We start from the raw sequence: 21,819 nt of genomic DNA, 5'->3' as shown, positions 1-21,819 counted from the left end.
TCTTCAGTCAGTCAAGCTTTCACATTGTTGGGGGTGGGGGAACCCCTAGAATTACATTTAATTTACCTCACAGTTTGCTCCTCGTTTCAGAAAACGTGTTCCAGCAAATTTGCTTGATCTTCTGGCTATCAGAGTGACATATATAGGGCGACCGTATATTAGCAGCTCTTGAAAGAGAAGTTAAGGTTTACATGTCACATGCAAATTTTCATTCACTTACTTCACGTAAGCAAAAATAAACTCTAAAAAAAGCATATGAAACAGAAACATCTGATTTCCTAAAATCTCCTTAACAGTGATGAGTATCCCTTCCAATTTTCTTTTGCAGGTTTGCAGCTGGGAGAGAGCATTGCCCTTTTCAACAATCGTTTTTGAGAACTTTGAAAGGGGAATTTACATTACAATACATCAACCACTTTTCACTACACACAGAAGAAAACTATTTCTATGTTATGAAGTGACAATGGAGGTGAAATAGGTATGAGATTCACTTTGGGCTGCATATACTGCTTTTGTGAATACTGGGATTAAAGCCTGGGAGCTTCTATTTTCAGATCAGGTATATCAGTCACCCTCTAATTATTTGTCTGGAAAAGGAGATAAATTTGCAGCTTCTTAAGTAACAACAACTGAAAGCCAGAGACATACAGCTACAGATGCAGTGGTGGTTTTCTTTAATAAAAAATAAAAAGCCTAAAAAACAACAACAAAAAAAGATAGACTCAGATGTCTAGTGTGACTATCTCTGCTTCCTTAGCGTAAGGGAGGCACGAGAAAGAGGGACAACATTCGCTCATCAAGTATCTCAAAGGCTTTTGTCTCACACACCAAGCAGTTGCAGGCATAATGCTGGTGGTCAGATCCACAGCTACTACTTTGATTAAGTAAGACTACAGATGAAATAGTGGTGTACAAAAACATATCTATCTTCCCATCGGGGGACTAGGTCAATGATCAGCAACCTTACAATCATGAAAAAGCAAAATTAAATTTTGCAAAGACACCACTAACCTTAACTTCATAATTGTATTTGCTTCCCCAGATATTTTGTTGTCATGCTTTTAAACTAATATGTTGATGAATAAATTAGAGTGTCTCTAATATACTAAATTCTTATCAACTAAGATATTCAGATGACATTTCTTTGGAGTATGATATGCATTTAGGCTTTTTCTCCTCCTACTACAATTTACGTAGGCCCATTCACCCATTTTAAATAATATATAGTCAGGGAAAAAGATTTTCAGATGTTCTAGTGTTTACTTAACTCTCTTCACACAGCAGGTCTGAAGTTCTATCACCTTCAACAGAAAGAGTAAATACAAGAATTTCTGCAAACCTCAGTCACTAAAAAAAATGTTTTGAAGAAGATTAGTAAAAGAACATTTCTAAATCAGCAACTCAATTCTATTTAGCTTTTCTCTCTTTCCCCAAATATCTGTGAAAACATTACAGCTGAATGTTAAAATCCTCTAAAGTTCTTTATTACTGAACCCACGCTTAGAAACAGTGCCTCCCTGAGAATGCGGCCTACCTGTGTTAGGGCCCTGTTATAAGACCATAACCGTATTTCTTATTTACCATAAAACCTAGAAAAGTAAAAGTCAAGCAATAATTCTAAAATTGGAAAGTATTTACATGGCTAAAGAAATAATTCAATGTATTTCACATGTTTAAACTTTAAAAAAAAATTAAAAAAAATCAATAAACCAACATTCGTTACAACAGTAGAAGGATACTTGATTGCCCACAGAATCCATGAATAATATACAGCAACCAGTCCCGATGAACAGTATTTTTCACTGCCTCCAGAAGTTTGCCATTCCACACATACTTTTCGTAAGGCTTACTGCAAATCCCAAACACACCTAGGAAGTTGTTACAATGAAAATGCATTAGCAATCGAGAAACAAGCTTACCTGCATTGGACTATTTTAAAATCCAGGTCATTGGACCTTTATTTTGATTTTCCCTTGACTGCAACTCAGCGTATCATTTACTTGCATCCAGATAACTTCAGGCACATGCTGAAGTTCAGCATTTATGAAGATTTACAATTTTTCTATGGTTGCCAGTCACTGCATTTGAGTGCCTTCGTGCAGAAGTTTCTGACACTTCCAGTACTGAAGCATGGTAGCAGCAGAGGATTTGGTAATAAGGGAAATAAATCAAGTTGTGAATTCCAGTTAAAGCAAAAATACTCTCATAGGAGGACTTTATAAGCTTTTCAATTCTGGCTCAGCTCTGGAGTTACCTATTAGGTTCTGGAAGACCATGTGTAGCCCTGGTCCCCTTTACAAAAAGCGTGGCAATCCCCTTCTCACACAATTTAGCGTGTGTTTCCTAATTTGCGCTGACACCAAGAAATGCAGCTATTGTAGACCTGCAAATTAAAATTCAATTTCTGATGTATCTGAGTCATCTTCTGTTTCAAAAATCAGGATCAAGATGATAACTGGCACTAAAAGGTGGTGAAGGGAATTGAATTAATCTGAATCTTAAAGAGAAGGAATAGAGTTCTTGTCCTATTACCTACATTTTTTGTGTAGGTTTTTTTCAAATGAAGTTTCTGGCAGCATAGCATGAATTATATCGTAGCAATATGTATGTCAATTATAGCAGCCAAACGTTATGCTGGGGGAAAAACATGAGTCCTCCTAAAAGACTGAAGGAGGTCTGCAGCTGTTAAACAAACTGTTGCTACCTAGTCACCCAGCTTACCATAAGCCCAGGGAAAACTGATGTAACCATTTTGGTGAAGGAGCATATACATTCAGCAGAACCTGGCCACAAGCGCTTGGTCAGCAATTTGTCCTCTTTCTCATTTCTAGCTGCATTACTTTAGTGAGAATTTGTTCTTGAATGACAGGAGGCTAGCTCTTATACGTATTCTATCATACGAACAGATATGTTACTAATATCTACTGGAAATGGAGTTGTGTGTGCTATCAGCACACTGCTGATGGGGTCAAGGTTATGGCGTCTTTTAACTCCCAATGTTTTCACACAGACATAGGAGAGACAATGCCATTGTATGGATTCCTGAGCGACTATGCAGATAAGTGCCTTTGCAGGGGAGGAATTATTGCTCTCTCCACTCTTTACAGCCATTTCTGCCATTGTAGTATTTGACATCAATTCCTGATATCCTGATATATATGACCACGTCACTAATATCTTTCTGTCTTTTTCTTGGGGGGAATCACTTTTCTTTAAAAGGAAATACATTATCTGATTATCTTTCAATTTTTTCATCAGATTTAAGGCATACTGTATACAGCATTACTTTTAGGCTTTTAAATGACAGTATGATAGATGTTAAAACTATTTAATGTAGTAAGTTCCAGTATCAAAGATGATCAGTTACTTACCTAATGTTCATTATCATTCTTTGAGTTGTAGTCAGTGTAGATTTGTTCTAGGTGTTGTGATGTGTCAAAAGGTTGATGTGTCTAGGTGTTGTGAGTGTATCAAAAACGAAAGGGTGGACAAACAGTGTCTAAGTTTATCTTGCATAAATTTGGGTCAGGGGTTGTTACAGGCATTTCTGTTATTTTAACTATGTGCTTGTCAGACCTGCAGAGTCCCCTCTGGAGGCACAGAAGCAGGACCAATAAATTCCTTCATCAGTGCCTTGAAAGATTTATTTTGGACATTCAATTCAACATTGAAGCTGGCTTCCATATAAAGTTCATAGTGTTAGGCAAAATAGTAGGAGACTTCCTCTATCCTATTTTGCTTCTCAGTGATGTATTGAAAAGGCATGGTGTTCTATTACTACCTAAGAAGGCTAGTTGAATCTCCACAGCTGTTTGAGACCACTTTTACAGCAATGCATTAATTATTAATCAAAAAGATAGCACTGTTATTTCTAATATTTCAAGATTAAACAAGGAAAAAAGTGGTGTCGCATATACAAAAAAAAAGTAATTTTTTGACAAGTATTCAGATAATTAGTACAAGTCACAGGGTAATAAAACATAAAAACCACCAATTTCAACAGAATGAAATCCAATATTAAGAATTTCAGGTGAGATTTTGTGTGTGTGTGTCTCAAAAGGGAGAGAAAGCAGTTTTCTTGTCTGGCTTGTCATCTTCACACTCTTACAAATGTGTTAGATACAAAGTGACAGCTGTAGTTTTCAACTGAAATAAGTATTTTTTCTTAGACTTCCTAATAGTGCCTACTATATCAAGCTGGTACATTTGACATTTGACACTGTCCCACATGACATCCTTGTCTGTAAATTGGAGAGACACGGATTTGATGGATGACCACTCGGTGGATAAGGAATTGGCTGGATGGCCGCACTCAAAGAGTTGTGGTCAACGGCTCAATATCCAAGTGGAGAATGGTGACGAGTGGCGTTCCTCAGGGGTCGGTACTGGGACTGGCACTGTTCAACATCTTTGTTGGCGACATGGACAATGGGATCGAGTGCACCCTCAGCAAGTCTGCCGACGACACCAAGCTGTGTGGTGTGGTCGACACGCTGGAGGGAAAGGATGCCATCCAGAGGGACCTTGACAGGCTGGAAAGGTGGGCCCGTGTGAACTGCATGAAGTTCAACAAGACCAAGTGCAAGGTCCTGCATGTGGGTTGGTGCAATCCCAAGCACAACTATAGGCTGGGCGAGGAATGGATTGAAAGCAGCCCCGAGGAGAAGGACTTGGGGGTGTTGATTGATGAGAAGCTCAACATGAGCCGGCAGTGCGCGCTTGCAGCCCAGAAAGCCAACCATGTCCTGGGCTGCATCAAAAGAAGTGTCACCAGCAGGTCGAGGGAGGTGATCCTGCCCCTCTACTCCGCTCTTCTGAGACCCCACCTGGAGTACTGCATCCAGCTCTGGGGGCCCCAGTACAAGAAAGACATCAAACTGTTGGAGTGAGTCCAGAGGAGGGCCACGAAGCTGATCAGAGGGCTGGAGCACCTCTCCTATGAGGACAGGCTGAGAGAGTTGGGATTGTTCAGCCTGGAGAAGAGAAGGCTCCGGGGAGACCTAATTGCAGCCTTCCAGTACCTGAAGGGGCCTACAGGAAAGCTGGTGAGGGACTGTTTATCAGGGAGTGTAGTGACAGGGCAAGGGGTAATGGGTTCAAGCTGAAGGAGGGTCGATTTAGATTAGATGTTAGAAAGAAATTCTTCACTGTGAGGGTGGTGAGGCACTGGAACAGGTTGCCCAGAGAGGTTGTGGAGGCCCCATCCCTGGAAGTGTTTAAGGCCAGGTTGGATGAGGCTTTGGGCAACGTGGTCTAGTGGAGGGTGTCCCTGCCCACAGCAGGGGGCTTGGAACTAGATGATCTTTGAGGTCCCCTCCAACCCAAACCATTCTACGATTCTGTGATACTAACTTCATACAATTCCTCTGTCATCAATAATTTCCAACATGAAAGAAAAAAGATTTATTAGTACTTAATCAGCTATTGCTTCCCACTCTCTTTGTAATTCATTCCTATTGGGAGTCTTACAAGTCAGCTGAATATTCAATTGCTGAAAAATGTCAGTATGCTCAATTATCTACCTGAGTTGCAATGTAAATTAACAAAACTATGATTAATCACCTCTAGAAATTGTATTGTTCAAATTCAAATATCTGTAATTGGCACTTTACATAATCTTTTATTAACTCACAACTGTTATGAGACTATTGATCAATACAGAAGACCCAAATGTTTCTCAAAAGTAAACTTAAATGTACTCATGACCAACAACATTAGTTTAATTAGGCATATTTGCTTACCACTTCCACCCTGTGTTGAAAGTCCTTCATCTTCAAATATATCAAAACTCTCTTGTCGGGTCTGGGTTGTTTCAGTTTTTAATATCTCAAGTGGCATTCTCAGGACAGTAAGATTATACTGAAGGGAGTGAGATAGATCATAGCTGTAACTGATAAACAGTTAACATTTATTAATAATTGTAGATGCACAGGAATTTTCTGAATGCTCTTATTCTCCATCTGTACTTATATTTAACACAGTACTATTTTATCCACAAAAACACTTTTAAACGTGACACACAGATTCTGATTTTATAAGGGCAAATGATACAAATTATTTCCAAAGGAAGCTTTACAAACATAAAAGATGGTTACAGTACAATAGCTGAAATTGTGTTTATATTCTTCTTATAACTGAAAATGTCTTTTGACCAAAGCAAATCAAACTTAATTCACTATGTCCCAAGAAGTAGTCCTGAAGATCAAAAATAGCTATTCCACCAGAAATAGTCATATACATAGACAATCTAATTTTTCTTAGATTTAAGTACAACTCTAACTACTACCTGAACTGAAAACAGCCAAAAATTTGCTCCACAAAAACTGTATCTGTCATCAAATTTGTGATTGCAGCACAGCTGCATCTTAAGGCAGTGGCTACTGAATAAACAAAAGGGTTGTTTTGGGTTTTTTTAATCAGTTCCATAACAGTAACAAATTCTGCATCTCATGTCTTTTATACTGACAACACTCAACACTAATTGCTAAATTTTATAAGCCACTAGCATTCATTTCCCCAAGGAGAAACCAAATTTACCCAACACTCGAATCAGAAATACACACAGATTTCCATTTTAGCCTAAGACAGCATTAGTGATTACTGGCCCTCCTGTAAGTTCTAGATATTCATTAATGATCTAAAAAAATGTATTTAAATATTGGACATTTATATTTATCACTAATAATAACGAAGTCTAACCCATGTATTTACCACATTTCCATAATAACAACCTGACATGCTTATCTGTCAGGGAAAAAGAATAATCTGTTACATGCTCAGTTTGCATATAACAGAACCTTTACACAGTATCCCAGTAAAAGACTTCTATTCCTCCATTTTCCTTTTAGACCAAATGTTTTCTTATGAATAACTTCTAATTCTGTTCAGGATTTATATTAAAACCATGCAGAAAAATACGCTATGATTTCAGCCAGGAACAATTTAAATTAAGCTGTTTATGTGTTTATCAGAGAGTCATATAAGAATCTTCTTTCCCCTCTATGCACAACCACAGAAACAGTATACATTCATCATCTCCAAGCAGACAGAGAACAAAAAGTTGTATAATGTTAGGACTGGGAGACAAAGCCTGGACGAAAAACTCAGGTTTTACACTATGAAAAAGCCTTCCCATGCAAAACAACAAAACAGACACGAAACATCGTACGGTTTTGTCTTCACAGATACAGTTGTGACAAAAAGCCTTTATTTTCCCAGAAGGAGTATCTTCTAGACTGATATACCTTTTGGTACTTGCATGGGGGTTTTTGTTTAGTTTTTTAAGTCTTAAAGTCTTCTAACTACTACTTTCTGCTGTCTCAAAGATCTCATGTGTAATAGTAGCTGGGAAACAGAAACTTGTCTTAGGTGTGGCACTTATCATACAATAAGCAAGAGAATCATTAATGGCTAGAAGGCCCTATGAAAGATGTACCCTATGCAGGGTGTATCTTGGATGAGGACCTATTTCTCTATCTTTGTTTCTGAATCAAGGCAAAGCTTTTTTTCTGGGAAATGAGATCAAGAAAAAAACCTGACTGGACAAGCAAACCCCCTGAAATAGAATACTTTCCCAAAGAGAGAACTTCTGCATAATCTGGCAAGGCTGAACAGTCAGTGGAAAAAGTAATTTCAGTGTCTACCTTCTACCATGCCACTAAAAGTTCTACAGTTTTTAACTTCATGGAGACTACATTCCTAATCAATTTGTTGAAGGAGAAAGCAGGTTCAAAAGAGGCAGATGAAAATGGACAAGCAGTGTGACTACGTGTCTTATTTCCCCAGAATACCAACCTAAAGATCGTGGGTATCAAAATCCAAAAGCAGAATCTTACAGCAAGTGTAAGTACAGATTTTTTTAAAGGAGACAGTAATTAATACCTACCTAAAATAGAAGTTGCTAGAAAGGTCCACATTTTGAAAGATTCTCAGATACCTAGCAAAATAATTCAAGTTAAAGGGAAAATTATTAGTTTAACCACACAGACCCCAAGAAGTTTTTCAGAAACTAAACTACAGATAAATGCTGTCTCTTGACAGATGTTCCCTTCCTATCTTATTGTAATTGTTTTGACAGGTAATTCCACTAGAATGTCAGTATCTGGATTAAATAAACCAAATAGCCCCTTTTTTTTTTTAATCCAGTGTCTACTCATGTACATGCTCTGTTTCTTTAGGCAGTTGTAAAATTGTAGTTCTATTTTCCACAAATGTGTGTCAAATTCTCTAAGACTTACACAAGCAAACACTCAACAATACCATACAAGAATTAAATATTTTCACAGTTATTCTCAAATAAATGAACAAGAAAAGAAGTATCTACTTCAACCTGTCATACCCTTGCAAATTCTCAGAAGCCATATGTCTATGAATAATAAAATGGCTAGATAATATGCTCTGCTGCATTCTAAGAGGGGAGACTGAGGTTTACCATTAGTCGTACCTTAAAGTGAAAACTTCTTTAATAGTTATCATTGGCTTGATTTACTACCTGACAGCAGTTTATTATAATCCATCACTTTTTGACTATTCACACTTGGTACAGACTGAAAAGCAGTTTATTGATACCATTTGCCTGGTATTTTATAGAAGTAAGGTTAGCCCACCCTGATAAAAACACCACCAAGATGTAGTTGTATGCTTCATACAAGGTTCCCTGAGGATGAAAGGCTTAAATTTCTTTCTTCAGAAAAATGTCACAGAAAGGAAAAAAGATGCTGTACTTACCAGTGGATCAGTTTATCACCCTTTATAACAGCAAAATTCACAAGATTCTGACAGCACAGAATCATTAAATCATCTACTCAGCAGTTTTTGAAGGACACAAAAGATCGGGGCACAAAAGATCTCTTCAGGTGAGATTAACACGATGCTAGAGCTACTAACAAAAGAACAGCACCCCAAACAATACAAACCATCATTAGCTTTCCTTTGCCCTTGTAAGAACACAAGTGTTTATATTGGATGCTTCCTTGTGCACATTTGCTAGGATGTAGCTTTGACATGTAGGTGACATGGAGATGTGGACAAAAAGCTCTGAAAGACTGTAACAGTTTCATTTACCTTCCAGGTTAGAGGCCACAGAACCTGTCGCCCATTCTCCATTCTTCCACACTAATTTATCAACTAGGATAAAATGGCTTGAATGACATACTAACAGAAGAAAATCTATCACTGAAATTTCTAGTTGCAGTTCACAGTTGCTTACAAAATATTCAAAAAGTACACACTATTTACCACCATTATTTACCTGGCTTCATCAGGATGAGTGACTCTTACAGAGTCATTTGGAATGTAGATCATATTCGTATCTTCTATTTTATATATTGCATGACCTCCAATATCTGCCATTTTTCTTCTTTTTGTTATTAACACAATGTAGTAGCCTTCTAAAAACCTGACAAAACCTGTTAAAACAGCATTAAAATGCTGTTAGTTGAATGTTTGCATTGATTTGATCAAATATATTTAGAAAAACAGTATCAGAATTGTTTCAAGACTTCATAGAATTTGTTGTTAATGTTATATGTAAATGTGCATATATATACACATGCAAAAATATACATAGTCTTACAACTGACCCCCAGTAAGTGTTAATCAATGAAGTACGTAGTTTTTACTTTTTTCCCTTCAACTGTGCATATTTTTAATATTAGGTAGCAGAGTTAAGACACTGAAAATTCAGAATAAGTTGCTGTCTACTTAAGATAGTTGTGTTTGTTTTTTATAGCACTCTCATTGTTCAGAGCGAGGCATACTCTAATTACTGCAGATACCAAAAGGTTAGTTTTCCAGGGAAAGGAGGAATCCCAATGCACAATTTTGTTTTCAGGTTTATGCATTCTCTACTGGGGGGGTGGAAACAGAACATGGGGGCACAGAACAGCAAAAGGAGTTGTGGGTACTATAACACCTTTGTGCTCTCTCTCCTTAACAGCAGGGAATTAAATTCCCTGTCTGCAGCAGCATCTCCCTCAAATTAGCTATTCAGAGCATCAAGGGTAATCCTTTCTTTCTATTTGCTCTGTCAGGTACCAACACTTGGCCCCACCAAAGTCCAGAGGGGTAAGGAGGTAGAACAGGCAGTGTCTGGCTTTACTGCCCACAAAAAGGCAGCTTCTGAAACCTCCACCCTCAGTCCCTAATGCTACAGGGCATAGTCATGCTTCTTCACTGAGTTGCTTCTTTGGATGTTTCTATTACATATCATTAGGAAAAAAACATAACAAACCTTTAAATACAGTACAAATGTATAAATTTAAATTAAAAATAGAAATACGTAACCACTTCTGAACTCAAATTTGTTTTTAATACAGTATAGGCAGTGATACAGTAATACTAAGTTTTAGTAACTAATAAATTACATTAATTAGCTCTTGGAGGTAGCTGCTTTGATGGTTTGCTACTAGTAAAGAGCTTAAAACTCAGTCACTGCTGCACTGTCAACAAATATATTAATTGGGGGGGAAAAAGCCTCACAATTCACATTTTTACTTGTACTTATATTCAGTTCTTTTAGCTTTGCATTATATATTAAAGACAAAGGATGAGCAAAGCACACATTTTCTTCCCTGTCACTGCTGGAGGCTGCAACGTGATCGAATGAACTGCGATCTTTTTTTCAGCCTTATTAGCCCCCCTTGGAAAAATGCTCTCACCTGCACAAGGACAGGGGACCCTGCTGACAATAAGAAACAAAGCCTTCCATTCAAAGCAGCCAGACTATTGAATTTCAGTTGTTTAATAGCAAAGTTCTTCCAGTATCCTCTAGGTACCGAAATCACTTACATGAACAGTCTCTCTTCTTTAAATTTCACCAAACATTATACCAAAGTCTGATAAGGAAGCCAGCCTTTTCCCTTGGCCTGGTTCTCTCCATTTAAAAGCAATTTCTATTTTAAACACTATACAGTGAAACAGAACTTAGCCTATAAGCACCCCCATTCTGAGTGCACTGAATGCACTCCCTCTGGTTAACAAAATAACCAGAGAACAGAACAAATCTGTCCTTTCCATATCTACAAAAAATAGCCCTGTCCTCCTGACCTGAGCCCGGAGGCAGAAATAAGTGACCAGTTGCATTCCCTCAAATATGTTTATCATACCTGTATAAACATGTCAAGATGGAAGACATCTAAAGCACAGACTTTAAAAGTGCAAGATAATCTGAAGATCACTGAGAGCATGTTACTTCTAAAAAAATAACTCAGTACACCATACCTGATAACCAATACATTTGCCCAGCTACAGAATAGAAGCTCTCCTGTTATGAAGAGTACATATAAACAAACATACAATTGGGATGCAAAATTTTCGTTGAACACAACCACTTTCCAACCAAATATATTATCACATGTGCAAAAAAGGTCAGTGCTGCAAGACTGTTAGAAGCTTCTTTAGTTTTACCCATATTATTAATACTCTTAAACTAATAAGGAACATAAACCTTGTCTGAGGAATTTCTGAAAAGTGGATCCGTTGATAAGTTCCAAAATGCTTCATAGGCAAAAAGAATACAGAAGAAAGTTTGCTTAATCTGTCACTTTACACTAGAATAATACTAATATTTTCTTATGTTTTGGTTGTTATGCAAAATTCAGGAGCATCTTTTAAAGTAATTGCATTCTCCACCTCCTCTGCAGCTTTGGATTTAGATGTCCAGGTGTATATTGATGCAAATAAAGCACAAACTATTCCTGGAGGCTGTCAGAGTACACATTAACATTTACTTTGTAGATATCACTGTCAATATATTGACCTCAGTATCTGACAACAGGCAGGAAAGTAGTGACTTTCAGATGAATTTAGAAGCTATTAAATCCTTGAAGCAATTCTCTAGGATTATGGACAGCTAATCAGCATTTAAAAATTCAGTTGACATCCTAGTCAGTTACACTTGTTCAAACACGAAAAATAAATCTTTAAATATGTCACTGCAAAAAGTTAACCAAAAAGAAAATTAAGTCATCTTTCTGAATAGTGTGTGATGAAGAAATACAACCTAACAAAGGATGTCAACTTCTGTTTTCTTTTAAAAAAACAAAAACAAAAAAAAAAACCATCCCATGAACTCTGGAATTCAGGAGGCCAATTTCCAGGTGATTTGTATCCTACAGTCAGTTGAGTTTGACAAGATCTTCAACCAAACTTCTAGAGTTTGGCTATTTCCTACATCTCTTCCTTAGCAGTAAAAAAAGAGAGTAGTTACAGCACAACTCTCACCCCCGTACTGGTCACCTGTTTTCACAAAATACATAGAAACTTATTTATCTTTGAGAATGAAATTTCTCAATCCTCTTCAGTTTAATAAAAAAAAATAAAATCAAGGGGAGACAGAAAGACATACAGCGTGACACAGTAAGCCTCACCTCCTTAAGAAGTAAGATTTTATAAAACCAAACAAACACTTACCTACTACACCAAAAGCAGAGACAGCTCGAGATAACCCAGAAGAGCCCTTCTGCCCAATCTTTGTTCTGTTTCCCAGGTCTAAACGGCCAAGAAGTTCCCTCACCTCTTGTTGCGTATACACATGCTTTAAAATAAAAACTCACTGAAGTTACTGCTTCGGTAGGTAAATTTTATTTCATGACAGAGAATAGCAGAATTAACTTAATATACCAAATATCTGATCTACATCCTCTGTCTCCTGTTTCAGTCCTACCAACAAGTACAAGTTTTTTATGCACAAAATTCACGTTGACTGCAATAGAAATAGTCATGGTCTCATGTGAATTCAAACATTTCTAAATCTTAAGTGTTAAGATTTTAAACCATAAACTTTCTGGAAAGGAATCAAGTCTTATTCTATTATGTACATTAAAACTCTTGCTGCTATTTTGCTTCAGATACGATATATCAGAAACACTAAAAATTTGGCTAGATAGTAATTAAATGTATTTTGCACTTAGAATAGCATAGCTGAATGAAATAAAACCATTGGGAGCTTATATGTAATAAACTGAAAAACTTGGGCAAATTTCATTAAAGTGAACGTGCTGTTTGGAGATCGTGTGACCACTCCCATACTGTAAATAGTCATTGTCATGCTAATACTGTATGCATCTGACATACAAGGAGAGGCTGAGAGAGTTGGGATTGATCAGCCTGCAGAAGAGGAAGCTCAGAGGGGATCTTATCAAGGTGTCTAAATACCTGGTAGAAGGGACTAAAGAAGTCTGAGGCAGATTCTTCTCAGTGGCACCCAGTCAAAGGACAAGAGGCAACAGGCACAAATTGAAATACCAGAAATTCCATTTGAACATCAGAAAAAGCTTTTTTTTACTGTGAGGACAGTTGAACACTGGAACAGGTTACCCAGAGATGCTGTGGAGTCTACAGTCATATTCAAAATGCAACTGGGGATGGCCCTGAGCAACCTGATCTAGTTGACATTGCTCTGAGCATGAGGGTCGGACTAGACAATCTCCAGAGATCCCCTTCAACCTCAACTATTATATGACTCTGTGATTCTATAACATACCTTTGTTGAAATAGATTAAATGTGTAATATTTAAATGCAGCCCAATATAGACAGTATTATTTGGAATAACTGAAAAAACCCAACTAAATAGAGAGGTACTCACCTTATCATCAATTATAACCAAATCCTTTGGTTCAGTGCGATCTATTTTCAAAACACGGTATTTGGTTTCTGCAGGATTACTTCCAACAAGAAAATACCGCTACATTAAAAAAAAAAAAAGTAGTCAGAATAGTATAAAAGATAAAGCAACCAAAGCCCATTGTATCATAAGACATCAACAACGCCATTTACCTAGATGTATTAGGTCTGGCTGAGATAGAGTTCATTTTCCCTATAGCACCCCTGCTAGCACTGTGCTTTGTAGAAAGGTGTTGGTAACACACCAGTGCTGTGGCCACTCCTGAGCAGCTCTGGCTCAGCACCAAGGCTGTCTCTCCAACATTTCCCCCTCACCAGTGGGTGGGGAGTAGGCAAGATCTTGGGAGGGGACACAGCCAGGACAGCTCACCCAAACTGACCACAGGGATATTCCATACCATATGACATCTGCTCAGCAATAAAAGCTGAGAGAAGGGGGGGCAGAAGGGGGCATTCGTTATTACGACATTTGTCTCCCAAAGCAACCGCTATGTGTACTGAAGCCTTGCTTCCCAGGAAGTACCCGGATATTGCCTACTGATGGGAAGTAGAGAATAAATCTTTTGTTTTCCTTTGCTTCCATGCACAGCCTTTTGCTTTATTAAACTGCCTTTATCTTGAGGGTTTTTTCCATCTTATTTTCTCCCTTCCCCCTGTCCAGCTGACAAGGGGAGTGATAGAGCAGCTTGGTGGGCACCTGGTGTCCAGCCAGGGTCAACCCACCACACTGGACTAGATCCATTGCAACCAACATCAAATACGTAATATTCCACATGGACTGTTAATAAACTGGTTTAGACATCAGTACCTTAGGTAGGTATGCAATCAACCTTTACAACTTAAAAGACCTCATTCTCTCCACTGTACAAGGAGGGGAAAAAAATTAAAAATTGAAGAAAAGTGAAAACTTGTTTAGAGAGGAAAAAAATGTAACTTATACCAGGCGCTGTCCAACTATGCCCTGCCCCAGCCATTACTGTCTTCTCATTTACTTTGTAAAATTTAACAGAAGCTTACACACACAAGTTTGTAACTTTTCATGATCTACTGTTGCTATATTGTAGTTCATTGCTATTTCTGCCAACTAGTCTTTCCTAGTCCATACTAAACACAGAAAAATTTTAAGTACTTCAGTACTGCAAGTTTCTTCATTTTTTATTTATATTTAGTATGATAGATTTCTTACCAATGTTCTTTTACAACACTCAAGTTTAATTTGACCAGCCATGCTGGTTAAAAATACTTTTTTTTTAAAAAAAAAGAAATAGCTTTATTTCTCATTTAAAATATGAAAGAAAGACCACAAATAAACATATAATGTGCCCATTGCTCATTTGAGGGAAACCATAAATGAATTTTTACATTTAGAGGAATTAACAGTAAGCACAGGTTGCAGGACTGGCTTGCTATAAGTAGCTCTCATTTTACTAATTCATTTCATCAGTGTGGTGCAAGTTACACAGCAAGGTGTAACTCATTAATAATGCTCAGCCTAGTAGGAAAGCATGGCAAATTCATGTGCATCTATGCACATGTGATCTTAACTCTAAAAGTCACATGGATTTAAGATGTGAGAGAAGAAATCAACAATAACATTCACACAAATCTCAGAATTTCATAATTTATACCAATTAGATGTTAAGAAACATCTTTACTGTCAAAATATTTAAGGTGAAAGAACTTAAAGCCCTCTTCAGCTTCCTTCAAATCACAAAAGCATCTAGATAGTCAGCAAGCTCTAACAAAGAAAAAGTACTTAACTTTAAGAGCTAGAAAAGGAAACGCCACCAACTCCTGGCTCCACCTCGTACACTGACATTACAGTGCCTCCTGAGTGCCAAGTTCTGCTGTTTACTCCTAAATGATAGTAAAGAAGGCCCTTCAAAGTCATATACCATCGTAGCACTCCCTCACTGAGGCAGGACTTTGGCACAGGAAATTGTTTCCTGCTGGCACAGCCCAGCCTCCCCAGCCTGCCCCCCCGCCCCGCAGAGAACCCTCGCAGGAGATCCCTTAGTGCCAAGTTCTGTGCTTCCCAGGAGGGAAATCATAATGACAGGGAGCGGGTCCAAGTCCCCACTGCGTGGCACTGAATGGCACAGAGATGGAGGATGGAGCTCTTCTGCTGGTATCACCCATCAGCAAGAGACACCAAACCACTAAGACAGACACTTGCTTAGACCATGCTTTTTCTTCACGCAGCAGAAGGTGAATGGGCAGGGGGAACTATCATATTCATTTGTAATACACAAATGATAAGTTAGTTTGCATTTTAAGAGTGCTGCTTCTTTATTTGTACAAAATTGTTAATTAATTAAAGCTAAATGACTTTAAGTAGTCTATAAGATGACAGACTGAGAGAGTTGGGGTTGTTCAGCCTGGAGAAGAGAAGGCTCTGAGAAAATCTAATTGCGGCCTTCCAGTACCTGAAGGGGCCCTACAGGAAAGCTGGGGAGGGACTGTTTATCAGGGAGTGTAGTGACAGGACAAGGGGTAATGGGTTTAAACTAAAAGAGGGTAGATTTAGATGTTAGGAAGAAAGTCTTCACTGTGAGGGTGGTGAGGCACTGGCACAGGTTGCCCAGAGAAGTTGTGGAGGCCCCATCCCTGGAAGTGTTCAAGGCCAGGTTGGATGGGGCTTTGGGCAACGTGGTCTAGTGGAGGGTGTCCCTGCCCGTGGCAGGGGGGTTGGAACTAGATGATCTTTGAGGTCCCTTCCAATCCAAATCACTCTATGAGTCTACTGCAATACAGCTCAGTGATCTCCCTCCATGTCCAGCTCATTTAATGAGCGTAATTTCTTCCCTATAGAAGACACCTATGGTTACCAACAAATCATCCTGCATAAAATTAGAATAGTGTAACTTTAAAATGGTTGTCCAAACAGCAGTTTGGACCAAAGACCACATTTAAAATTGGAACATGGCACATGAGACACAGGAAGAGAGAGGGAGGGATGGATATAGAGTTGCAAATGCTATTACTAAGGAAGTTCAGCTGAATACTTCTCCATTTTAATAGACCGATAAAACATAAGGAAGAGCTATGAGGAATGTATCATTCACATCAGCTTGGCAGCTGCTACAGTGAGCTATGCACAAATACAGTGCCAGTTTTAACTGCTGCTGCTGAGAACAGCAGCAGAGTTAGGTAAGAATTGTATCTGCAGACTATGGTAGCAATCACCATAATGAATAGTACTTAACAAGCTATCTTTGAAGTCCTTTAAGGACTAATTTAGGAGTTTTGTATTAAGTTAGAAACCAAGGCTGTGTAATGTATTAAGGAAGGTCAGTTGAGAACAGCGTCAAAACCCAACATAAACAGACATAAATGAAGCCACCTTCTTAGAAAGCCGAAATTTCTGTTTAGCAAATGGAAACCTTACCCACCGCACGTTAGAGGATATTCTTGTGGAAGTAATAAAGAAGGAAACATCTGGAAAAACTTTTTAATTTGGACTAGTCCTGAAAACTAGGAACCTGAAATTAGACTTCTACTTGGGAAGTCTCCACGACTGGCTAACAATCAACAATCCCAAAATTACTCGAAAAATGGTGTGATATGCCAACTCATACTCAACCTTCAAGATCTGAAACGAAAATAAAGGTGATATGAAAACTAACAAAGCAAAAATTAAACAAAAAAAGATATTTCAGCATTAGCTGCTTCTGCTACCTAATTTATGCATCTAATGAATAAGTCTGTCTTACTGGATGATATGCAACACAAATAAAACCGTATCAGTGACATGCACTGCAATTAAATTTGCCATCACACGAATCCTAGGAAAGAATAAAGAAAAATACCAAATCAACACAACACGGAGCATGTAACACCAAATAAATTAAATTTTGAGGTTGTAATATAATTGCAAAATTAATCAAAGCTAAAATGCGCTGTACTATCTACAACTATTTTGATTAACAGAAATCATGACAGTAAAAGAAATGAGAATCCACAAGTAAGCTACAGAAACCTTTCTGGGAGTATCTATCCTTATTCTTTTATTCCATTTATTACTAAGTTGAACTGAATAAATTGAAGCCTTTTCCACATCTCGAACAATTCCACTCCACAGCAAAACCACTGCATTTAGATAAATGGACAACCTTGGCCAACAAAGTACTTTCTCAACAGAACAGTACACAAGGAGAAACTGTGCAGACTTCCTCATACTGCTCCACCAAAGTCCTTCAACCATCATCCGAGATGAAACATGCTGTTTCCAGGTTTAGTTTGTCCTTGGCCTTTGCTGAAACTTGTAAATAAGTGCACTTTACCAACCACAGCACTGCATCATACAGCTATGAGATCTGGACTGAAGTTGAATTTATTGCACAATTATCACTAAGCAACCACAAGATAGGAACGATCATTAGTCACTTCCACCTGGGACTGAGTTTTAACAAAAACAATATAATTGAAAGGCTTTACACCCTCTTTTATCAAGCTTTTGATTTGGCCAAACCAATAGATTCTTCTAAAAGGAGTCTAAACAAAATAAAAAACTTAATACAAATTGTTGTTTGTAATGGCAGGATAATAGTTCTGAAATCAAACATTCTGCCCACAAGTATTTTATTTGTTTTTCTTCAAGAAGATTACTTCTTGGAACTCCTGATCTAAAACTATGATTTCTTTCTCTGGATAGACTAATTATCATTAAGAAACATTAGCACTATAAAGAACTTATTTCACTCATCGGTTAAAAAGCAACATGTTGTTTAATCAGCAGGAAAAAAGAAAAAGAAATTAAAATACACTAAAAGTTACTTGAAAAATACAGCAGCACACTAATACAGTCAATTTTTAAACCTGCAAATAGCATACAGAAAACACTTAGGAACAAAATGCTTGCAAAAGATACCCGTTGAGCCAATGAATATGTCTAAAAATACAAAGCTGTAAGGAAGCACAGCCCACCCAGCTGCTCTCTCACTCCCCCTCCTCAACAGGCCAGGCAGAGAAATGAGATGGAAGAGGTCATGGGTCAAGGTAAACACAGGGGATTGCCTAACATTTACCATCAAAGGCAAGACAGACTTGACTTGGGGTGAAATGACTGTAATTTATTGACAATTAGAATGGGTTCTGATAGCAAGAAACAAAGATAAATTAAAATACCTTCCCCCCCGCCCCTTCTTCCCAGGCACAGCCTCACCCCCAACTCCTCTACCAGCACAGGGGGGTGTGAAATAGGGGTTAGCGGTCAGGACGTAACAGTTCCTCTCTGCTGCTCCTTCCACCTCACTCTCTTCCCTGCTGGAGCATGGGTCCTCGCCGCAGGCTGCGTCTCCTCAGGAAATATCCCCTGCTCCAGCGCGGGGACACGATACAGGAATGTATTTACGTGCTAGTCACGCTTTCTGTCAAACTGAAGAAACACACCAGGTTGCCAGATGAGAAACCTTCATGTGAACGCTGACTTTGGATCAGCGCACTATTAATGCTCTGCTTTAAATTATGCTTAACCAGGCAGCACAATGGGAGCTGTCACCTGCCATCAAACCTCCACCCTCCTTCACAGCAGGCATACAGTAATGCAAGAAAAAGCCTCCTCCTCAAATTTTGTGGTAGTTTTAATAAGTACCGAACTTGATTGTAGATCATAAATCTTCAAGGCATAAACAAGATATTAAATAGGGTAAAAAAAGTATAGGTTCAGCCTTTTTTCTCTACTATACCAAAGAAGGGAAGAAAAATAATTACACCTAGATGTAAGGTACAGCAAAAACTCTACTATGATCTTTCTATAGAACTTACAGCAATTCAGGGAGTATCTATCTTTCATCTCTCATAGAAACTGGCAGAATGAGATGAACAAAGGAAGAGGTGATGAGGGGCAAAGAGAGGTACCTGAAAATAGCCTGCTTCCTGTAATCTACTGAAACTCTTCAAAAGAAGCTCTTTCAAGATGAGAAATTTTAAGAACACACCCTGCCAAGCACCACTCTTGGGCCATGTAGGAATGGCTACCCACTCTGCATCCTACAGCCACAGCATTCGGTAATTCCCTTTTGTCCCAGGGCAACCAAAGCTTTTTTGTCCCAAACAGGACTTTGCTCTTCCTGCTCCAATGAGGGGTTCCTCAAGATTCTCCCTTCTAATTTTCAGCTAAATCTATTAATCATCAATCTATACATTCTCCTTCAGCCAAATACCTCTCCCCTCTTTAGCACCTATTCTGCTGGAATGCTTTCAGAAACATAGAAACATTCAGAAATGTGTAGATGTGGCACTTAGGGACATGTAGTGGTGAACTTGGCAGTGCTAGGTTAATGGTTGGACTTCATGATCTTAAAGACCTTTGCCAACCTAAACGATTCTATGATTCCTTAAGTAACTGGATGCCTTCTCAGCACTCACTTCAATAGAAATAAAGAAATTTTGCTGTCTCTTTGCTCCTCCCAAGACATCTCTAGCCTATGCTACCTTACTGGACCTGTTCCTGGTTGAATTCTTATTTCTTAAATGAATATGGACAGAAAATGTACACAACATCCCATACAAGGTCTCGTTATATAGATACATTAGTATTTCTCATTAATGACCATACTACAAAAGACCACATCTGCCTTTTTCAGAGTCGTACTTCAGCAGCAGCTCCACCCCCCTCCCACTCTTCACATAAAACATCCAGATCCTCCTTCTCTACTGCTTCTGAATTGATAAACTCTGAATAAACTTTTATTGGTGTGTAATCTATCCTAAGGTGCATGAAGTTTCACAGTATATCATTCCATTTTAAGTTATTTCTTTTATCTACTCCTAAGGGTCGTCATTGTTTCTTGCGATCTTGTAATCTGATTATCCTCATTATTGGCAATATTTCAAAACTCTAAATCAGAGCTGACCCACATTTTGGGCCAATAACATTACTGAAAATGCTGAAGTATATCGGTTCTAAAAACCATTCTTTGAAAAAAAACAAACAAAAACCAACAAATCAACCCTATAAGATGATTCCTTACTCACTTCATACTAACTTCTCTACTAACCTCCCTTTCCATTAGCGAAGCCAGAGATTTTCCTTGTATCACTGCACCTCCATAAAGGAGTTGGTTTAAATACATAAGGCCATCTAATTTTTAGATTAAGATGTGCAAAATGACCAGGTTAATCTGATAGCATCGTTGTAAGTCTAGACTGCATTTTATGTTATTTACCTGGATTTTCAATCACTCTCCTACAGAAAATTATGTGCAGGACTTCAGAATAGATTAAATATTCCACTTGTCATGTTCCAGTCACAGCACCACCCCTGACTTGAACAACTTGAAAATATTTACAGTCATTCCACTGTTTAGTATGCCTACACCTTCAAATTTCCAGGATGGAGATAATATTACCCTTCAACTACAGCATGTTGAATATATTGAATTTTATTTCTACCCCAACACCAACTGTTCCCTTTTTCATAATGTAATTCTTGTTACTCATTTTATCTTCACCATTCGTTCAGTACATTCATACTTACAAAGTACATTCTTACTTTAAACAAGGAAAAATACTCATTTAGTTTTAGGGCCATAACAAACTTCACTTTGAAAACAAAAAATAGTGACAGAAAATATCTGGTTTTCTTCACCCTTCCATTACATTTAAATACATCAATTTCCGATCGTTTATCCACAGACCCCTCATCACCATTCCATCCTGAAAAGTGAATTCACAACAACATACTGTAAGAGTATCTGTCTCCCATTGATCTAGTAACTACATGATGACACCCAGGGCAACACAGGACAAAAGAAATAAAACATATTTTTCCAAACAACATAGGCAGACCTTTGAAGGCAAATCTTTCACATGCAGTGTGGTGCTACCACTTTTGAACTTTATTTTTGTTCTCCCTGAACAGCATATACCCTTCAAAACTTGCGGCATTCTCATCACTGCTATTCCACCAAGTATCTGCTGTACTCATAAATGGTCTCAGGCTCCACACAGACCAGTTGATTAAGTTTCTCTATTTTTTTGTCCATTTATCTGACACTATATCAAGACATTCAAGACAGAAACAGTGCTTTCCTGAGTTCTATAAAACTTCTTCTCTTGTCCCAACTCCGTCCTCTGCTCCATTACGTCATCGTCATTCCTGGAACGCCATTACAGAGGGAATGCGACAGTCAGCTGAGAGGGGTTGCCTTCTGCTAATGAAATCACTCTGGACAGACCAAATCTCACAGCCG

At 38.2% G+C, this 21,819-nt stretch overlaps 1 protein-coding gene across 5 annotated transcripts in view; it reads right to left on the bottom strand.

Annotated features, from left to right (window-relative positions):
• Positions 1–21,819, bottom strand: part of FIG4 (FIG4 phosphoinositide 5-phosphatase) — a 74,686-nt gene that overhangs the window by 48,554 nt on the left and 4,313 nt on the right. Inside the window, exons 1-8 of one of the 5 annotated variants that reach the window (XM_075747863.1) lie at positions 17,338–17,442; positions 13,587–13,685; positions 12,412–12,535; positions 9,251–9,407; positions 7,886–7,936; positions 5,742–5,890; positions 1,740–1,868; positions 67–167 (exon numbers count right to left, since the gene is read on the bottom strand). In XM_075747863.1, coding sequence (XP_075603978.1) covers positions 67–167; positions 1,740–1,868; positions 5,742–5,890; positions 7,886–7,936; positions 9,251–9,351 — 531 coding nt within the window. In that variant the 5' untranslated portion in view covers positions 9,352–9,407; positions 12,412–12,535; positions 13,587–13,685; positions 17,338–17,442. Of the gene's footprint in view, positions 1–66; positions 168–1,739; positions 1,869–5,741; positions 5,891–7,885; positions 7,937–9,250; positions 9,408–12,411; positions 12,536–13,586; positions 13,686–17,337; positions 17,443–21,819 lie in introns of those variants that run through there. The other 4 variants (XM_075747861.1, XM_075747866.1, XM_075747862.1 and 1 more) reach the window with 4 other exon arrangements.

This window comes from Balearica regulorum, chromosome 3 (assembly GCF_011004875.1).
Source record: "Balearica regulorum gibbericeps isolate bBalReg1 chromosome 3, bBalReg1.pri, whole genome shotgun sequence".
NCBI lineage: Eukaryota > Metazoa > Chordata > Aves > Gruiformes > Gruidae > Balearica > Balearica regulorum.
Note: the sequence above shows the minus strand (reverse complement) of the source record. Positions and strands in the feature narration are given on the sequence as shown.